Source organism: Hyalella azteca, unplaced genomic scaffold, assembly GCF_000764305.2.
Source record: "Hyalella azteca isolate HAZT.00-mixed unplaced genomic scaffold, Hazt_2.0.2 contig1765, whole genome shotgun sequence".
In the NCBI taxonomy this organism is placed as follows: domain Eukaryota; kingdom Metazoa; phylum Arthropoda; class Malacostraca; order Amphipoda; family Hyalellidae; genus Hyalella; species Hyalella azteca.
Window position 1 is genome coordinate 96,283 of NW_025932066.1, and position 20,951 is coordinate 117,233.

The 20,951-nt window shown below is 41.9% G+C and overlaps 1 protein-coding gene across 1 annotated transcript in view; it reads left to right on the plus strand.

Moving 5' to 3' along the window:
- The window catches only part of LOC108682986 (sodium bicarbonate cotransporter 3), a 58,152-nt gene that overhangs the window by 30,188 nt on the left and 7,013 nt on the right, over positions 1-20,951 (plus strand). Inside the window, exons 7-14 of the mRNA XM_047883950.1 lie at positions 2,442-2,605; positions 3,181-3,366; positions 5,473-5,648; positions 6,088-6,976; positions 8,432-9,042; positions 10,055-10,064; positions 10,529-10,636; positions 15,142-15,278. Of these exons, the coding sequence (XP_047739906.1) occupies positions 2,442-2,605; positions 3,181-3,366; positions 5,473-5,648; positions 6,088-6,976; positions 8,432-9,042; positions 10,055-10,064; positions 10,529-10,636; positions 15,142-15,278 (2,281 nt within the window). The remainder of the gene's footprint in view (positions 1-2,441; positions 2,606-3,180; positions 3,367-5,472; positions 5,649-6,087; positions 6,977-8,431; positions 9,043-10,054; positions 10,065-10,528; positions 10,637-15,141; positions 15,279-20,951) is intronic.

The window sequence follows — 20,951 nt, forward strand, 5'->3', positions numbered from 1 at the left end:
TATGGCTGAAGTCTAAATGTTTATGGCTGAAGTCTAAATGTTTATGGCTAAAGTTTAAATGTTTATGGCTGAAGTCTAAATCTTTATGGCTGAAGTCTAAATGTTTATGGCTGCAGTCTAAATGTTTATGGCTTAAGTCTAAATGTTTATGGCTGAAGTCTAAATGTTTATGGATGAAGTCTAAATGTTTATGGCTGAAGTTTAAATGTTTATGGCTGAAGTCTAAATGTTTATGGCTGAAGTTTAAATGTTTATGGCTGAATTCTAAATGTTTATGGCTTAAATTTGATCAATCCGTAACATTTTGACATATAATTCACAATTGCCGTTCTTTGTCCTGTGCCTTTGTGCCAGCCCGAGGTGGTTCGTTGCGTTTTCGTCTTTCGTGTAACCGCAGGTTTTATGTCATGCATAACACGGAAGTATTGATGTTACTATATTCTCAGTTCTATTGGGAAAATATATGTTCGTTTTAATTCTTTCATAATTTGAACACTTATGGCTATTAGCTCATCCATGCTGTCAAAGCAGATATCACTGTTATCTCATCCATTCAGTTAAGCAGTTATCATTGTTGTCTCATCCATGATATTAAGCAGTTATCACTATTATATGCGGTATATTGTATATATTTGACGATCAACAATATCATTGTTAAAAAATTTTGTAAAAACTTAGCTTGCTTTTTCTGTCTTGCCATGCAATATGGTGTCAAAACTTCGGGAACCGCTGCTATATAAACCTTATATCTGTGTCTTGCTTGTTTACATTTTTATATATTTCATATATATGTGCATGATGTTTTATTACCTGTCGTGTTTTGATATATTCATTGGCTATTTAAGAGTGAATGCATGATTACCGATCAGCATGCGGAATAGTTTTCCATATATATATATATATAGACGAAACGCAGTATCCTATACAACATCTTTAATTGTAGCCTATTGCTAAGGTATATGGAGGGCCGTTTGTTTGTTGCTTCAGATTTCTGTTTCATAATTTTACTCTTGTTTTCTGCATGCATAATTGTTTTGCATGATGTCTTCAATATTAATTTTGTGCAAAATGAGGAGATATAGTTAATTATATAATTTTAATTTTTTTTCATTCAGTGCTGAGAACGATTTATTGTTCCACGAACAATACGCTTACTTGATATTAGTGTAATATACAGTCTATTGATTTATTCGTATAAATACTTATATGTTAATTGATATATTGTGGAGCAAAAATATCTTTTTTATTTATATGTTGATTACATTAGTGTGTTGCCTCATCCTGTTTTATGTTATATTTTATTTTACATTGGAGCTTTGTTATATTGCCCGATATTCGTGTGATTATTTAAATGCTTTGTTATGTTCATGATTAAACTGTTTTGTGGAGTTTAGAGCTCAGGCAGTTTCGACCTTATTTCTCACGGCAAGTTTTTTTACGCCCACACGACCTAAGCATTACTTGTGTATTCTATGCTTCAGTTCTTTTTTTTAAGTTGAATTCGTTCAACAAAATATTTAAAGTAAACATTTTTTTAATTCATTCAAAATTCAAGAAAAATGTATTCACATTTCATAAAAATTATTGTCTCATCCATGAAAAGTCGAATCTCCTGCACGTTCAATAGATTCCTAACATTATAAAATTTCCCCGAAAACTGGTGACAAATGAAGTTTGAATCAAGTCTGAATGCGATCATTTTTTCAGCTTTCTTTCTGATTTGTATAAAGTACTAGAGTTGCTTGCTGTAGCTTTCATATTATAGATTTACGCCCGTGGTTCCATGTGCTGTGTATTTATATTCGATTTACTAAGACTTTTGTTATTTCTCTTGAATCCTCTTCAACCTCGTCCTCCAACGCACATCCACCGTCCCTGCTTACGCCGATCGTCCTCTAAATGTGGGTTACGCTTTCGCTTGCTTATGATTGCTGGCGTATGTACGCTGCTTCATTGAGTACGGCATTGCGAACCCTACGCTTGATTGGCTGCGGCTGTGCGGACCCCACCTCGTGATTGGCTGCGGCTGTGCGGGCCTCACTCATGATTGGCTACGGCTGTGCGGACCCCACCTCATGATTGGCTGCGGCTGTGCGGGCCTCACTCATGATTGGCTGCGGCTGTGCGGGCGTCACTCATGATTGGCTGCCGCTGTGCGGGCCACACCCATGATTGGCTGCGGCTGTGCGGGCGTCACTCATGATTGGCTGCCGCTGTGCGGACCCCACCTCATGATTGGTTGCGGCTGTGCGGGCCTCACCTCCTGATTGGCTGCGGCTGTGCGGGCCTCACCTCCTGATTGGCTGCGGCTGTGCGGCCTCCTCCTCGTGATTGGCTACGATGGTCCTCGTCTCCATGATTGACTACGATGGTTACCCCTTCATCCTCTTTTGCTTCTGTTGCCTTACACGTTTGGGATTTATCTCCTGGTGGGGTTACAGGGTTCTTCAAGTCGATGTCTTTTGCAGGTACTCAGCCTCCGCAAGGAAGCGCTGGGACAGACACAGGTTTGGATACATCTCCCTCCACAGGATCCATTAACAGGAACCAGAGCGGCGAGCGGCTCGATAAGGCGGCCACCGCCTCGCAAGTAAACCTCAACAAGGTCAGTTGGATTTTTTTGCGCATTTTCTCATTTATGAAAAAAATGCGCTATTATGCTCGCCATGTCCGTCTGTCCGTCCGCCTGTCTGTCCGTCCGTCCGTGACTTCACGTTTTCGTCGACGAGAAAATGCGCTCTCTGTCACTCACTGCAGTGAGTACTGAGTTATATTTTTTTATGATGATTGCGTTGTATGTGGTTCACCGGATGACTAATTACAGGTAGTTAATGAGAGGAATGGATATATATAGTAATTCCTAAACCGTTACGATCACCATCTTAGGTGTTCAGATTGCATTTCACGTTTGTTGTCAATGCACAATATACATGTACAAGGTTGAAACTTAGAAAACTTTTGTGACGCTTGTTTGTGATGCTACTCCGGTGCAGCCCGAATTCAACAGGCCTGTGTGTCTCATTATTTCGATTCGTTAATTATTATCTTTTCCTACTATTCATTTGGCTGTGTCTGCATAACACGTCACAAAAATCACACTTTAATATTTAAAAATATTAATCTACTATTCCTAATATTTATTGTATCATCTAATATAATATTCTGAACACTCATTTTTAGGGAAACACAAACTTCATGCGAAAGATTCCCCCCGGGTCGGAAGCATCCAACATTTTGGTGGGCGAAGTGAACTTCCTGAAGCGTCCCTTCGCCGTGTTCATCCGCCTCAGCGAGGCTGCCTTCATGGGCAACCTTACTGAAGTGCCAGTCCCTACCCGCTTCATCTTCATCCACATGGGCCCTCAGGTACGGTGCCTCATCCACATGGGCCCTCAGGTATACGGTGCCTCACCCACATGGGCCCTCAGGTACGGTGCCTCATCCACATGGGCCCTCAGGTATACGGTGCCTCACCCACATGGGCCCTCAGGTACGGTGCCTCATCCACATGGGCCCTCAGGTATACGGTGCCTCACCCACATGGGTCCTCAGGTACGGTGCCTCATCCACATGGGCCCTCAGGTACGGTGCCTCATTCACATGGGCCCTCAGGTATACGGTGCCTCACCCACATGGGTCCTCAGGTACGGTGCCTTATCCACATGGGCCCTCAGGTACGGTGCCTCATCCACATGGGCCCTCAGGTAAACGGTGCCTCACCCACATGGGTCCTCAGGTACGGTGCCTTATCCACATGGGCCCTCAGGTACGGTGCCTCATCCACATGGGCCCTCAGGTACGGTGCCTCATCGACATGGGCCCTCAGGTACGGTGCCTCATCGACATGGGCCCTCAGGTACGGTGCCTCATCCACATGGGCCCTCAGGTACGGTGCCTCATCCACATGGGCCCTCGATCAGGTACGGTGCCTCATCCACATGGGTCCTCAGGTACGGTGCCTCATCCATATGGGCCCTCGATCAGGTACGGTGCCTCATCCACATGGGCCCTCAGGTACAGTGCCTCATCTACATGGGCCCTCAGGTACGGTGCCTCATCCACTGGGCCCAAGTGAACACCATGCAGTTCAACGGGACCAAGTTTGAGGTTCTGAGATACAGAGGTAGCGGAAGAGCTGGTATGGAGCACCGCTACCTAGCACCTGACAACTCGGAAATCGAAGAGAAACAACTTGTTCGTGATCTAGGAGCGTTGATGAATACTCAGGTCAATTTTGGTGATCACGTAACGGCAATAACCGCAAGAGGTAGGCGACATATAGGGTGGATCTGGCGGACGTTCAGAACAAGAGAAGCGGTACCGATGATCACGCTCTTTAGAGCCCTTGTAATACCAATTCTCGAATACTGCTGCCAGCTCTGGACCCCGTTCACACTCGGCGCAGTGCGGCATCTGGAAGGTGTCCAGCGAACCTTCACTTACAGGATCAGAGGGATGGAAAAGTTGAACTACTGGGAGAGGTTGAGGCGCCTGGGTCTGTGCTCACTGCAGAGGAGACGGGAGAGGTACCGTATGTCATTCTGTACACATGGAAAATGATAACCGGAATGGTGCCAAACTTCGAGAGCGAGACCTTCAGGATTGAGACTTATCACAACGAGAGAAGGGGGAGACTGTGCAAGATCCCCCCATTACGTAACAGATCTGCAGTCAGATTTCAATCCCTGCGGGAAGGATCACTTTTCGTGGCAGGGCCAAGGCTGTTCAACGTCCTACCAAAGGATCTAAGAGAGGAGGAGTTCACCCTGGAGACCTTCAAGAGACAACTGGACGTTTTCCTGGGCACAATCCCAGATCAACCTCCCCTGCAACACAACCAGCGTCGAGAAGCAAGCAACAGCATCGTGCATCAGGTGGCCCAAATGAGGGCGGATGAACGATAATCAGAGGCGGCGATCCATCGTGGCCTGGGACTGCTATGTCCCAAACAAGTACCAAGATTACCTCAGGTACGGTGCCTCATCTACATGGGTTCTCAGGTACGGTGCCTCATCTACATGGGTTCTCAGGTACGGTGCCTCATCTACATGGGCCCTCAGGTACGGTGGCTCATCCACATGAGCCCTCAGGTACGGTGCTTCATCCGCATGGGTCCTCAGGTACGGTGCCTCGTCCTCATGGGCCCTCAGGTACGATGCCTGATCCACATGGGCCCTTAGGTACGGTGCCTTATCCACATGGGCCCTCAGGTACGGTGTCTCATCTACATGGGCCCTCAGGTACGGTGCCTCATCCATATGGGTCCTCAGGTACGGTGCCTCATCAAGGAACGATAACAATTATTTAACCCACTATAGCTCCCTGTAACTCGGTGTCAAGTGCTGTAGCTCGCTCTTATGTACTCTAACTCGCTGGTATGTACTGTAACTCGCTGTAATGTACTGTAACTCACTGTAATGTACTGTAACTCACTGTTATGCACTGTAACTCACTGTAACTCACCTCGTGTAGGGAGGTTTGTCGCACTTCCACGAGAACGGGCGGGCGATGGCAACGCTGTTCAGCGACGAGATCTTCCACGAGGTCGCCTACAAGGCACAGAAGAACGAGCATCTTTTGGCCGGCGTCGACGAGTTTTTGGACGCCGTCACCGTCTTGCCACCTGGCGAATGGGACCCTTCCATTAGGTGAGTGGTACCCTCCATTACGTCCATTAGGTGCTTGATACCATCTATTAGGCGAGTGGATAGTCCGTTAGGTGTTTGGTACCGTCCACTAGGCGAGTGGATAGTCCGTTAGGTGCTTGGTACCGTCCATTATGCGAGTGAATAGTCCGTTAGGTGTTAGGTACCGTCCATTAGGCGAGAAGATACTTCCGTTAGGTGTGTGGTACCTTCAATAAGGCGAGTGGATAGTCCGTTAGGTGCTTGGTACCATCCATTAGGCGAGTGGATAGTCCGTTAGTTGCTTGGTACCATCCATTTAAATAGTGGACAGTCCGTTAGGTGCTCGGTACCGTCCATTGAGCGAATGGATACGTCCATTAGGTGTGAGGGATCAATGGTCTGGCTCCCACCTTTGTATTGCTTATAAATTATTTTCCATTTACCATTTTCATGTTGGCAGGATCGAGCCGCCCGCGCTGATCCCGTCTCAGGAGCAGCGCAAGAAGCCCCAGAAGGTTCTTGTGGTGGATGAGGAGGAAGAGGAACGCAAGATGAGGGAAGCCAGTGGCTTGGTGCGCACTGGGCGCCTCTTTGGTGGCTTCATAAACGACGTGAAGCGCAAGGCTCCGTGGTACTGGAGCGATTTTCGAGATGGAATATCCATGCAGTCCGTGGCCACGTTCTTCTTCTTGTATTTTGCGTGCCTGGCGCCTATCATTACCTTCGGTGGATTGCTGGGGGAAGCCACCGGCAACCGTATTGCTGCTATGGAGTCCTTGGTGTCTGGCCTGGTCTGTGGCGTGGTCTATGGTCTGTTTTCTGGACAACCTCTGACAATTCTAGGGTCTACTGGCCCGGTCTTGGTCTTCGAGTCGATCATGTACGATTTCTGCACCCGCGCTGAGTGGGATTACCTCTCGTTCAGGCTGTGGGTGGGGCTGTGGTGTGGAGCGATCCTCATCTTATTGGTGGCCATTGATGCCTCAGCTATGGTGTGCTACATCACCAGGTTCACGGAGGAGAACTTCGCCACCTTAATCGCCTTCATCTTCATCTACAAAGCCGTGGAGAAAGTGGCTCTCATCGGCTCCAAGTATCCGATGGAGACACACGTGGATTGGGAGAAGCCATGCGTGTGTGATGCTGGCGAGGAGTGGAATGGGACTGTCAACGACTGGAACATCACTAGTGACGACTGTGTACAGTCGTTTAATGGCACCATGGTGGGCCCAGGCTGTGCTCACTATTACCCTGACGTGTTCCTGCTCTCTGTTCTTCTGTTCCTTGGCACATTCCTCATCTCCTGCACCCTTAAGGACTTCAAGGGCGCCTCCTTCTTCCCTACAAAGGTTAGCTAAGGACTAGCAAGCTAAATTAATGACCACTAAAGTGAACTAAGGAGTTCTTAAGTTAATTTGCTGAACTTTCGCTCACTCAGACGTGAGTGAGTGATGAACGATATTGCTCTTGATAATGTCGAAAGATGAGTAGCCTTTAGTGTAATTGCATTCATTTATTTTGAATAGGGAAATTAAAATTTGCTGTAATTCGTTTCTTTGTTCAAGTAATTGGTCTCAGAAAAGCAATTCTCCTGAGTGGAAAACCTTACCTTAATATTGCCACACAAAATTTAAAAGCACAGATAAGTCCACAAAAATTCATATTTTTATAGAAAACGTTTCGGAGTCCAGCTCCATCGTCAGTTCGTGGAATCTAGAATACATATAGAAAGTCCCAATTCTATACAAATAAAAGCACAGAACGAAATTAAAAGCCTAATTTTACAAATAATAGACAGAGCACACAAAAACTACCTATTCACAATTTCAAGGGGATGGGAACAAACAGCTGAATTCAAACTGGGCTTAAGTTTGAAAATGTACAATGATTCTAAGATACGCAAATCGGAAGTCCCGGAGGTGGAAGCTAACACCCTAAAATCACTGATTTTAGGATGGATGGAAGCTAACTCTCTAAAGAACCAGTAAACAATTTCAAAATAGTTTCTTTAGATATAAAGATATGCTTCCTGTTCATATGCGATCGTCCCTGGTTTATCAATATTGTTGTGCACGATGTGCGTCTGCGTACGTCGGGATGACGTCACGCAATCTTTATTCCAGGGTCGCTGAGCATAAGGGCAGGAGTTTTAGGACCGGACAGTTGCTATCGCGTCCCCCTCATTCGGCTGTGCGCACTCATGCCGGGCAGTGTGATGTGCCTGTTTCTGACAGTGACTTTAGGTGTTAGCTTCCACCTCCGGGACTTCGATTTGCGTATCTTAGAATCATTGTACATTTTTAAACTTAAGCCCAGTTTGAATTCAGCTGTTAGCTCCTATCCCCTTGAAATTGTGAATAGATAGTTTTTTGTGCTCCGTCTATTATTTGTAAATTTAGGTTTTAAATTTCGTTCTGTGCTTTCAATTGAAATTTTCATCTTTCTATATGAATTGCAGATTCTACGAACTAACGATGGAGTTGGAATCCGAAATGTTTTCTATAAAGATATGAATTTTTGTGGACTATTTTTTGCTTACATATTTTTAATAAACTTGCGGTTTTAAGCAAACAAGTGACATCAATTGCCACACAAAATACTTCAGCCGCGTTGCATGAACCTATTTAAGTCGTGGAAGATGATACTAATCACGCGATTATGATTATCTTTACATTTTGATCCAACACCCTACACCACTTGAAGGTTGATCTAACACCCTACACCACTTGAAGGTTGATCTAACACCCTACACCACTTGAAGGTTGATCTAACACCCTACACCNTCTTACTCACTCTGTCCCCAGAAAGGTGGAGGGTATCCCCTGGACCTGTTTTGCGTGGCTGTACGGTACTCATCTTACTCACTCTGTCCCCAGAAAGGTGGAGGGTATCCCCTGGACCTGTTTTGCGTGGCTGTACGGTACTCATCTTACTCACTCTGTCCCCAGAAAGGTGGAGGGTATCCCCTGGACCTGTTTTGCGTGGCTGTACGGTACTCATCTTACTCACTCTGTCCCCAGAAAGGTGGAGGGTATCCCCTGGACCTGTTTTGCGTGGCTGTACGGTACTCATCTTACTCACTCTGTCCCCAGAAAGGTGGAGGGTATCCCCTGGACCTGTTTTGCGTGGCTGTACGGTACTCATCTTACTCACTCTGTCCCCAGAAAGGTGGAGGGTATCACCTGGACCTGTTTTGCGTGGCTGTACGGTACTCATCTTACTCACTCTGTCCCCAGAAAGGCGGAGGGTATCACCTGGACCTGTTCTGCGTAGCTGTGCTCATCATGATCAACTCTATCATGGGTCTGCCGTGGTTCGTGGCCGCCACGGTGCTGTCCATCAACCACGTCAACTCCCTGAAGCAGGAGAGCGAGTGCGCTGCCCCCGGGGAGAAGCCTCAATTCTTGGGCGTCCAGTGCGTATTTTTTTGGAGTTTTTGTTGTTACTGGTGTCACCGGCCAGAGCTACTACAAGCCAATCTAAACGTTAGGCCTGTAATTCACAATCAGGATCGAATGCTCACCGCTCATAGGCCAGGACAATATATGAATAAATTCCAGGCTACTGTGCTCGTTCATCTAACCTACAATGCCGTTCAACTCTCCTAGTCATCGTCAGTAAAGCCGGTTCAGTGGCGATGGAATATAATCACGACAAAGCACACTTAAAATAGTTTATTCAATCACTTAGTTTAAAATCAGTAAAACATGGTAAAGGGAAGCACGAATTCCGACTAAAATGACTATTCTAAGAGACGTTCAAATTGGTTCAATTCATTTACTATTGCACAGCATTAATGCACGTAGTTAAGGTTACGTTACTTCACATAGGCGAACGGTAGCAGGTAAGACTAAGTTCTCACGGCACAGCCACAGCTCCAGCGTTAAGCAAAGAATGTTGAGAGTTAACAGAGCTGAGCGGGTTCAGGTATGAACCTCACTATAGGGCTGGCGGGACACGACTAACTACTTGACGCACAGACGCTCAGACCTGACCTAGTACTAGACAGTTCCAACTGCTTTAGGTCTGACTCGCATGTCACTGGCGCGGCTTCGCCAGACGTAATAGAATAATTTCGTCACAAGAAAATGCACATTGAATAAATTAGTGAACGATGTTCCTCGTTCACACTGGTATTTGTTGGTAATGATACTTTTTTGTAATGACTTTCATGTCATTTTTTGGCTATGGCACCTGTTGGTCATTACATTTTTTGACGATGGCATTATAGTTGATCTCGGAATTCGCTGTTCATTTCAATTGTTGATCTATAGGTGGTGGTAACCCGTACACTTATCTCAATTTATCTCCCTAAGAGTTTGCCTTTATTTCATCTTCTTTACCTCAATCTGTTATCTCATTGCCCCGCATTTGTAGTTTGTTTCATCTCATTTCCCCCAATTACCCCCTTTATCCTGTGTGTGCAGAGAGAACCGCGTAACACAATCTGTCATCTCATTCCCCCCAATTTCCCCCATTAGTAACTGGTAGCTAAGACAGGTAATTGGTATATCAGATTAGTAACTGGTAGCTAAGACAGGTAATTGGTATATCGGACTGGTAATTGGTATATAAAACTGTTAACCGATACTTCAGACAGGTAACTGATAATTAGGGTAAATGTCAAATCTCACGTTGCTACTGTCACACCAGCACATGCTCATCAATTCCTTTATGAATGAATAATATGAATGAGCTGCCTCCACGATTAAAAAGTGAATTTTATTCAGAAATACTTCCGTTCGTTTGCTAGCGACAGCGATGCTTGGTCTTGACAACGCATCAAGCTTTGGATGACTCGTGAATGTCATGGTCATGTCGCATGATGAATGTCACGGTCATAGTATATAATGAATACCATGCACCATACAATGAATATCACGCACCATTTTCTGGTCCAGGTACCCCTGAAGAAGGTGCACCTGTTCACCCTCATCCAGCTGGTGTGTCTGGTCGTCCTCTGGGTCATCAAGAGCTTCAGTCAGACCTCCATCCTCTTCCCCATCATGGTGAGTATTGCGCGCCACAACAATCATATTCCAGGAAAATTATTAATGAATTTCAATTATAAACGGAGTTTTATTTTTCGTAAACGAAATCTAGTCAATCATTAGTCCCTCATAAATTCTAATTCTTTATGAACGAATTGTCGTTAATTATAAATGAATTCACGTTCCTTATAAATGAATTCTCGTTCCTTATAAACGAAATTTCGTTCCTTATAAACGGTTTCTCGTTCTTTATAAATGAATGCTCTTTCCTTATAAACGGATTCTCGCTCCTTATGAACGGATTTTCTTTCCGTATAAACGTGTTCTCCGTCCTTATAAACGGATTATCGTTCCGTATAAACGGAATCTCGGTCCTTATAAACGGAATCTTTTACTCTTTAAACGCAGCAGCATGCCTTATATACTAGATTTTTTTTCACCAGTCAAGTTTATTCCCATGTAAGCGGAACCCCATCCATGCTCTTAGTTAACCTAATTATGAACGGTTTATGTTCCATTTCTTTTGTTAGGTAGCAATTCGGTATGACCCATAAGGGCCCAGAATTCCTCTCACTTCAAGGGCGCCATTTGCCTCTGTGGAGACCGTGAAACGTAATCTTTTCGTTGCCAATGCAAATAAACTAAAAGTTACTTTAGGAAAGAATATTAAAATTTTCTGGTGAACTTTGAACAGGACTATATTGAAAATGGGAATTTTCAGCTGTTTAGCCCTTGGTACTTAGTTTCAATATTTTTTAAATTCGGGTTTCGAAGTGAAATCAGCTCGAAAATATTGACAAGGAACGCTAATGAGTGTTCACGGTTCACATTCGTTATTGATGGGTATACTTCAGCTTTACTATAATCTATGACGTTATTCTATTTTAAAGTCCGTTAAGATTACTTTAACTCTTCCTTCATCTCCCGCCTCCACTTTTCATGCTTCACGAAATAAGAGACACGATATGCATTAATGATTTTGCATTGATTGCGCTGTTGCAGTGACGAGTGACGTGATACTTAACCTTGCCGCTCTTGATTAACTCACGCCTATAACTCTGCTGTAAATCTTGGCAAACCTTCAACTGCGAAAACGTGTAAATAAGTTAATAATAATGAGCATTGACTTTTGTCTTCTGAGTGGCTCCGCCCTCGGTCACGCTGGATCACCGCATCTAAATCATCTTTCCATGCCTCCTGGAATATTGCCACGCATTTTGACTTTTTACGTGTAGGTTTAAATTACTTCCGGTCAATATTACGCAAGTTATAACCCTTCTAATGTACCGTAGTGTTTTTTAAGGAAAATTTCGATTTATGCCCCACTTTGCAATAACGTCATATCAACCTCGGAGTAACTTGAGCACTTGATTGATTTGTTGCATCGCAAATTAAAGTGTAGGATAAAAACAGGAGATGGTTAATAAATTAATAAATTCAAAGCATTATTCTAAACAAACGATCGTCTATGTTGTGAAGGAGACAACTTCCGAACCTAATTTGATGATTATCTCAGTCGAAGCGGATCGTACATTACTAAGCATCATTTTTGTTTCGGTGTCGGTTTAATAATTATTTTAGTGATGATCGTGATTGTAGGTTAATTGCATTTATGTCTTACTAACCGCAGTCAAACATTGGCTGCTCATAAGCCGGCCTGATCAATCATAATAGGATAACTATAGTTACCTGACCCTTGGGTAAACAATGGCATTGACAACGGTTTCTGTATCCCTAAACAAAAGCTCAAGATTCAGTAAAGGCTGATACGGCCTATCGGCCGTACTGTTCGTACGTGAGGTATTCATCCACTTAGTGGACAATTGATGTTACAGAGACTAATACTATACTTTGACTTCTTAAACAAGCTGTTCATTGATTTGAGTCTTTCTCGGACTACTTTTGTAGGAAGAACGCCAACTAACTAACGTCTTTAGGGTTTTAAGAACATATGAGGCGATGAAAAGGCAAACATCTTTAGGTCTTTGTGAATTAATGTGGTAGTGGCTAGGCTAATGTGTTAAGGTCTTTGAGAACGAGCGACGCGGTGGCAAGGTTAGCGTCTTTAGGTCTTTGAGAACGAGTAATGCGATGGCAAAACTAACGTGTGTGTGGGTTTTGAGAACGAATGTGGCGGTGGTCAGATTACGTCTTTAGGTCGTTGGAATGAATGAGGCGGTGGCAAGTTTAGCGTCTTACGGCCTCTGAGAACGAGTGATGGGATGGCAGACTAGCGTCTGTATGGGTTTTGCGAAGAAATGTGGCGGAGGTTAACTAACACTTTAGGTCTCTGAGAACGAGTGAAGGGGTGGCAAGACTAACGTGTTTGGTTTGGTTGTACCACCAGAATCTGCTCACATCGAAAGGCGCATTTATGGTACGTGCGGCTCAGCCAAGCAGTCTGCTCTGCCTAACCCTTGTGCCAAGTAATGAGTTCTCTGCTCGCTTAGCCCCTCATTCCTTGTCAGATCGAAATAACAGAACTAAACTTAACCGAACCGCTTACAACCGTCGGTCGGCTGCCGTCCGGCACAAGTGCGACGCTGCTTAACCCTTTGTCACGTGAAGTTTACTCTCGTTACCAGGCCGTTAGGTACGAATTGAATCGAGACAGTTAAAAATATGCGCGAAGAAATGTTTTGTACTGAGAGTAACGTCGCTGTTAGGCCGGCCGTTTGGTACGAATAGCATTGATGACGGGTTATGTTTCGTAGACGTATGTCTAACCTTATAGCCTTTTAATTCCTAACCTAATGTCTTAGTCCGTTCGGTACGAATACCATTGAAGAACGGTCAATGTATCCGTGGACGAAGGGTTAACTCGCTGTCGCCAGCGGCGCGAATATAGTGTGGAGTTCGGGTGAACGAACAGTCGCCTCCAAATTTCTGCATGTCCCTAATTAGGTTAAAGTTTGTTCACCGTTCTTATTAACGCTTTCCCCACATCCTGAGTAGAGCTCTACGTATAGAGGCCCATTTATATTCGTTCATTGAGCTAAGTGCCGCTTTATAAATAATGAACGAATATGTGAGATGTAGACAGAATAAATACATATTTGTTTTGCAAATTTAATAAAGATAACGATATCCAGAATATTCACCTTAATTGCAGTGAATAATAATCAACCACAATCATTAATTTGATCCTGGATTCATTATACACACCAGTGAAATAAAGCAAGCAAGGACGGCGATGTAGGCTAGATTTTCTCCTTGTTTGATGATTACAGGAGCTTTTGAGACCCGTCCATGTAGCTCCTAGGCTAGATTTTAGTTCAATGATTACCAATCAAAGAATGGCAGAGATGCGCGAGTCTTTTTTGCGACTCTTATTTCAAGTTGGCTCATGTGTGCTAAGAAAACTGTTCTCGTGATTACCGTAGCAACTATGATGCTGACTACAAAGTTAATATAAAGTGCAAGAACAGTCGCTTGGAAAGTGATGTTCTTTCTAAATTCAAATAAAAGAAACTGTTATTTCTGCTTTAGTAGCGCGTGAAGTGTCGAGCTGAGGTTAGGTTTGAAGTTGCGGAATTTGTCGGTTGTCCTTTAGTAGCGCGTGAAGTGTCGAGCTGAGGTGAGGATTAAAGTTGCGTTGAGACCACAAAGACCACGGCTGTTGAATCGAATCTGGAACTATTTTTTTATTATATAAGCTGCATTTTAATGGAATGTAAACCGTTAGACGGGATAAAATTTTATTTTTTTTTTCTCTAACCTATACCTCAGAGAAGTTTGAACTGCCTTCAGGTTCAAGAAAACCTTAACTGATTAAAACCAAAAATGTTTTGTTCTATCATTCCGTTTAGAGAATTTACACTTTTACTTCACTTGAATTATTGTGTCTCTAAAAGCGTCTGCGTTCCCAGTCGTATCATCGACAAACTTGCGTGAGTTGCGAGTTCATTCATGAGTAGTTTTAGTGAATGACGGTATGGAGTGAATGTGTGTTGTAACACTTCTGTTGTTCATTAACTTTTGAAACTACACTGACAGTTTGTGATTAACTATTAGAAATCACTGCCGACTAACAATTAGTATCATCACCACCACCAAGTGGTTTGCGTATATTAGGAATCAATAGATATATACTGTGCCCATCCGTGTATTATATCTTTATAGGTTTTTGTATTTTTGGTGTCCACAGATATCACTTGATTTTTTTTAAGCAGTTATCTTTGCTCTTCCCACCGTTCAAGCGTAGGATGATTTTCATCCACAAGATAAACTGCCGTGACTCCAGCGACTTATAGGTTAATTTTGCGTGAGAAAGTGAAATAATCTCTCTTTTCCAGTTGGTACGTTACACTGAGACACAGGCTGTATAGCGTTACACTGAGGCACACTGAGACACAGGCTGTGTAGCGTTACACTGAGACACCGTAGCACATGCTGCAGGTAGCATTACACTAATTAGACATAGACTGTATAGCATTACAGGAAGTGAGTGACACAGCTACATTGACCGCATATCCGATACCGATGTACTGAGGCACTTAAACTGTCCTCCCCTGCACTCGCAGGGCATGATGACCATCCCTCTTGCTAACGGCAACGTCATGCGGGTGCCCGTGAACATCAACATCTCTGAGGAGATGAACAACTCGGGAATCTGGAAGGGCATGGACCACGGCGACGGACACGGCGATCACGCCAGCTCGTGAGTTGCAGAGCTAGATCACGGCTTGATCATCTTAAGATTAGGGCTAGATCACATTAGGATTAAGGCTAGATCAATGCTTGATCATGTTAGGATTAGGGCTAGATCACATTAGGGTAAGGCTAGATCAATGCTTGATCATATTAAGATTAAGGCTAGATCTCATTAGGATTAAGGCGAGTTTGATGCTAGATCAATGCTTGATCATGTTAAGATAAGAGCTAGATCAATGCTCGATCACTGCTAGGTCGTGGCCCGATCATTGATTGATACGCAGATGATCAAAGATTGATCCTGCCTTAGACGTGACTAAAGTAAACCCTCAACCCCTAAGCCTTGTTGACGGGTTCTCAACCCTAAGATCCCCAACCCGTTAACCCCGTCGAACCCGCGCTCGTATTAATGCCAAGATAAAAGCTTTGACATGCCGTAAACATCCACTATTGTCCAGTAAATAAACTAAGTCGTCTTTAATGTCCACTAATGGTCAGTTAACGTGCATACAATAAATTCCTTGATGTGAATAAACGAAAATCGCGATTTTGCGTTACAATTTCATCGTAAGCTCTGGTCTCGACTGTCCCGGTAATCGCGGTACCGCCAATATTCGTTATAAATTCATTTAATAATTAACTTCTTACACCAGTAATGGTTACTTCTCATTAGTGCCCGGAACCAAAATCAATAACTTACCGAAGCCTGAAATTTAGTTGCCAATCATGAGTGTTTTTAGCAATCCTGCCAATTTCTCACATCGCTCTCTGATGAACTCTCCTCATAAAATGACGAAATCGTTATTATTGACTAGTTGATAATTAGATAGTTATTAATAGTTAGTTATTGTTAGCTAGTGTGTTGAGTGGCGTTATCTACCGATGGTTTGACGTTGATTGTAGTGACGTGGCTGGGGTGGTCACTTGCATGGTTGAACTAGTAAAAGGTTGACCCATGAGAAGCTCATTTTTTGTGGATGTAGTTTGTTGTTCGCCCGTGACGTCACTGATCTCAGTGACGTCACGGGCATTAACCAATCACCGAAATGTGATCAAACCAGTCAACCAATCCGTCATGGGAATGACGGGTTTGTTTACGTTTCTCGATCTACGTGACGTAACAAGAAAGCTGGACTTAAAGACGGAACTTCTCGTGTGTCAACCTTGTATAGTTCAACCATGGTCACTTGAGTTGTGGCGTGGTAGTGTAGTTATTATATAGTTAGACTTTTTATCAGCTTTTAGTTTCTTAATTTTTTTATTCACCTTACGAATAGAATTCAGTCAACACAATTTATAATCTTACATGTATTTGAAAAATGAAATTATTTTATTAGTAATTCGTTGTTTAACTTTAAATTCACTACTTCAAATCCTATTTTTCGACGTATTCTAAACTTTTTAGTATAAATAAGTTAATGCTCATTTTATTACTTATATTATATTGTAGTTTATGGTAATACTTACTTTATATTTCGATTAAATTTGAGGTATTTTACAGATTAATATACGTTTTGCTACTTTAAAACATATTCATCGTTCTATATGAGATACCAAAGAAGAGTTTTCACTTGTGCAAATCATGTTTCACTTATTACGTCATCCTATAATAGTATTTGAATGAAGCTAAACTACCCATATTATTGAGTACTATTGAACAAGGTAAAATACTTCATCATTCTATAGTAATATTAGTAGTATATCGGATAAACCAGATTTATTGATGCTTAATTTTGTGTAAGGTAACTGAGCTTTCTTATTGTGCATTATCGTATAAGGTTAACCAGCTTTATTATTGCTTAGTATTGTATTAGGTAAAGTAGAATCTTATTGTTTGCTATTCTCATATCTCGCAGATTTATTAAAGCCTAAAGCTTGTGTCTTGTGTTGAACTGAACCTGAACTTCTTGCTCTTCAACTCGTGTTGCCCGTTGACATTATAGCTTCAACCCAATTTTAAATTGTTTTCTTAAATACTCCCGCAAATCTGTTATAAATTGCAAAATTTTTACCCTATTTTACGGCTTCTCAATGTAACTTTTCCAACGCAACTCGTGTTGCCCGTTGACATTATAGCTTCAACCCACTCTTAAATTTTTTTCTTAAATACTCCCGCAAATATGTTATAAATAGCAAGATTTTTACCCTATTTTACGGCTTCTCAATGTAACTTTTACAACGCAGCTATTTGAATTGATATGGCAGAAACGCAGGTTCTATAGCGCTAGTATTTTACATAATGCTTGGTAGCTTAGTGATACCCTGCTTGCAGTCACGCTTGTAGATATCTCACATCCTAAGTTGAAGAAAATACATTAAGTTTTATTCTGGACATTTTACTCATTTTTTTTTGTTTCTCCCTTCATCCATGGCCAACACCACTGCCATCATCATCGTCACCACCACCACCACCATCACCATCATCATCGTCACCACAACCGCCATGCATCTCCGTTTTCCGCCTCTTTCTCCATTTCTCCCTTATTTTTCATTCTATTATTTTTACTCTCAACATCCGTCTCATTTATCCTGGTTTTATTCTATTTTATTCTACATTTCTTCATTATTCAATTTACTTCTCGTATTTGCGTACGTGCATCCTTCACTGCGAGTCCTCATCCTCTGCTTCTCGCTTTTCATCTTTTCATGTATATAAATGTTTTTTATCTTGTTTCTATACTTGTATTCCTATCTTATAAACAACTCTCCTATCTTATAAACAACTCGGGGTTCGTGACCTCTTTGTTCAATTTCTGTGTCATCTTTATGTTGTTAACTTGTCGTTGATTCGTCTGAACGTGTTTATGACATGTCGTAACTTGTCTTCGATTTGTATGAACGTGTTGATGACATGTTATAACTTGTCTTCGATTCGTCATAACGTGTTTATAACATGTAACTTGTCTTCGATTCGTCATAACATATTTATAACATGTTGTTAACTTGTCTTCGATTCGTCTGAACGTGTTGATGACATGTTTTGCTCCAACGAAATATCTTTCTCCGCGTTATGTTTGCTTACGTAACGTGTCACTAAATGGTTATTCTCTTCTTAAATTGTGCCTTCTTTGAAATATTTATCGTTTTGCGCTATTCCTCTTTCTAAATGCTCCGTAATTTGTAATCGGATTTTTCCTATTGCTTAATGTTCTCCTTAATTGTTCTCGTTCCTTCTCTTTTTAATATTCGCCATCATTGCGATTTTTCTTGTGTTTTCCAATCGCGCTCAACGAACTGGCTATATACCATTCTCATTCTCCATATCTTCCTTCTCCTTCTCATGCTACACTCCCCTCCTTCCTCTTACATTCCCTGATCATTCCCCTCCTTCCTCTGTCCTCTCCCCTTCTTTTTTAATCATTCCCTTCTTCCTTTGAACATTCCTCTCCTTTCTATGATTTTTCTTTCCTTCCCGGGCCTCATCCCCTTTTCTTCCCGTAATTTCTTACTCCATCCCGTGCATCATCCAGGCTCTTGATATTGAGCTCACGAGTATGTGAGTACCCGGCTCTTGATATTGAGCTCACGAGTATGTGAGTACCCGGCAAACACTCAATATCATAAGTGTGTCATGGGACATCGGTTCTTGCGGGCGAACGTCACGCTGGTAGCTAATGAGCCAACTAATATTTCTTAACATCGCTAGTTCGTTACTAACGACTGAAGGGTTTACTAATCATATGTCATCGTTGCTATTGTCGAGTAGTTAAAAGACACCGAGATGTGAGCTTCAAGTTTGTGGGTTCGAACCCCAGCAAGCTGAGTAAATTCTGCGACGCACTTCATAGGCGGTGGTAGCTGTTGAGGATCTAACAGCGTAACATTTTTGTAAATATTGTGTATTATAATTTCTTCGTCTTTCATATTGTGTAAAAGATGGTAATTCGTTTAATAAGTTACAGGTAGGTATTTCATATATTTTATAAAGATGTCTTAAAAAGGAAAGCTACATTGTTGAATTGACTCCCGTTTTTTGTAAAATTTTTTCTTCGTTAGTTAATTGCCGGTCTATGTTTCGTCATGATCAAGGAAATTTTTTGACAAACTTGATCGGTAGAAATTTTCAAATTTCGGAACTGTTCGATTGTATTTCTCAGACGGGACGAAAGATTTCGTAACATTTAAAAATTTGCTGTTAGATTTTCTGAAAAAATTGTGAGTTTCACTGGACTTTTCGGTTTCTCATGCAGCACCGAGTTATTTTCATCAAATTAAAATTACAAATTATACTCATTTGCTGGTCAAGTCTCCGAAGGATATAAATAAGTTAACTGAAAAATAAGCAAGCAATTCGCAGCTTCGCAGCAATGGACCATAACAGAATGTCCTGTTGCTGTTGCGGGTAAACGGCAGTTCCAATAACGGTTTTGAAAAAACTTTCTCATTTTTTATATATGTTACGTGTAGAAATTTTATTTAGCCAAAATGGACCGTACGTATATTTGTAAGGCATATAGGGTTCAACTTTTATAGTTATAGGTCACGGATGATAATTTTCATGATGATGTCCACTTATATAGAGTTAGAAAACATCAAATGTATTTCCAACCAAAGCTGCCTCTTATCCTTTCCTTATGACCTATCATAACCTGGTTAAAATCACTGCCTACCAACAATTAAATGGCCGCTGATAAACCGACCATAGTTTCCAATAGAGTTATTTGACTAAACTTTAATCTTCGTGTTGATTGATCTATAATCGTCGTCTTATCGTCTATTTTCAGTGGCCTATTAATTATAGATCATTATTTATGTTCTGACATTTATTTCTATGTCACTGGATGAGCTTGTATTTGTAACCTCGTGTCTCATTCATTTTTAGATAACTTTGATTTCCTTTCACTATATACCGGTACTTCATTATATACTTTTATGATTGAAAGGTGAGATTATTCTATTTATTGAAGCTCGTAGATTTTAATCAATTTTTATTCATAAAAGAAGACGTGTATTTGATGAATCATATTAGAAAGATTCATTGGTATAAGAGACGAGATCGAGACAATAATTCTGCACAAATATTTATATCAGTAACTGCATTGCAACCTTTATGCTTACATTTATGTTTCATTAAGTGAATTACGCGTGCAGAGGCTGAGGTAAAATGTACACTTCGTCTATACATTATCTTGTAAATATATTTGTGTTTAAATGTTCGAATGTATAGTAAGTATGCATTATAGTTAACTATTGTGCTCATCTAGTTCTTTTATCGTGTTCATTGGCTAAGGCACGTTCTAGTTCATTCTTGGATGATGTATATGTAAACATATGCAGTCCTGGAGTAGATGTAGACATGAGAATTAGTTGCAAGAAAAAAGGCTCCCAGTAGAAATACGTGCTATAAAAAGACATGAAGCTTAGTGCGCTGATAACCATATAATTATTGCGAGGTATCTCTTGGTCTTCCAGCGTTCCAACCTCAGCGTCCCACTTATGCTAATGCACTTTTGTGCAACGGAGCTTTCCTTGTTATCAACACTATTTGTTCTCCGTCGGATAACTCCCCATATATCATGTTCAGTGCAGGCATCTTTGTTCTCCGTCGGATAACTCCCCATATATCATGTTCAGTGCAGGCATCTTTGTTCTCCGTCGGATAACTCCCTATATATCATGTTCAGTACAGGCATCTTTGTTCTCCATCGAATTACTCATTTTTCATGTTCAGTGCTAGTAT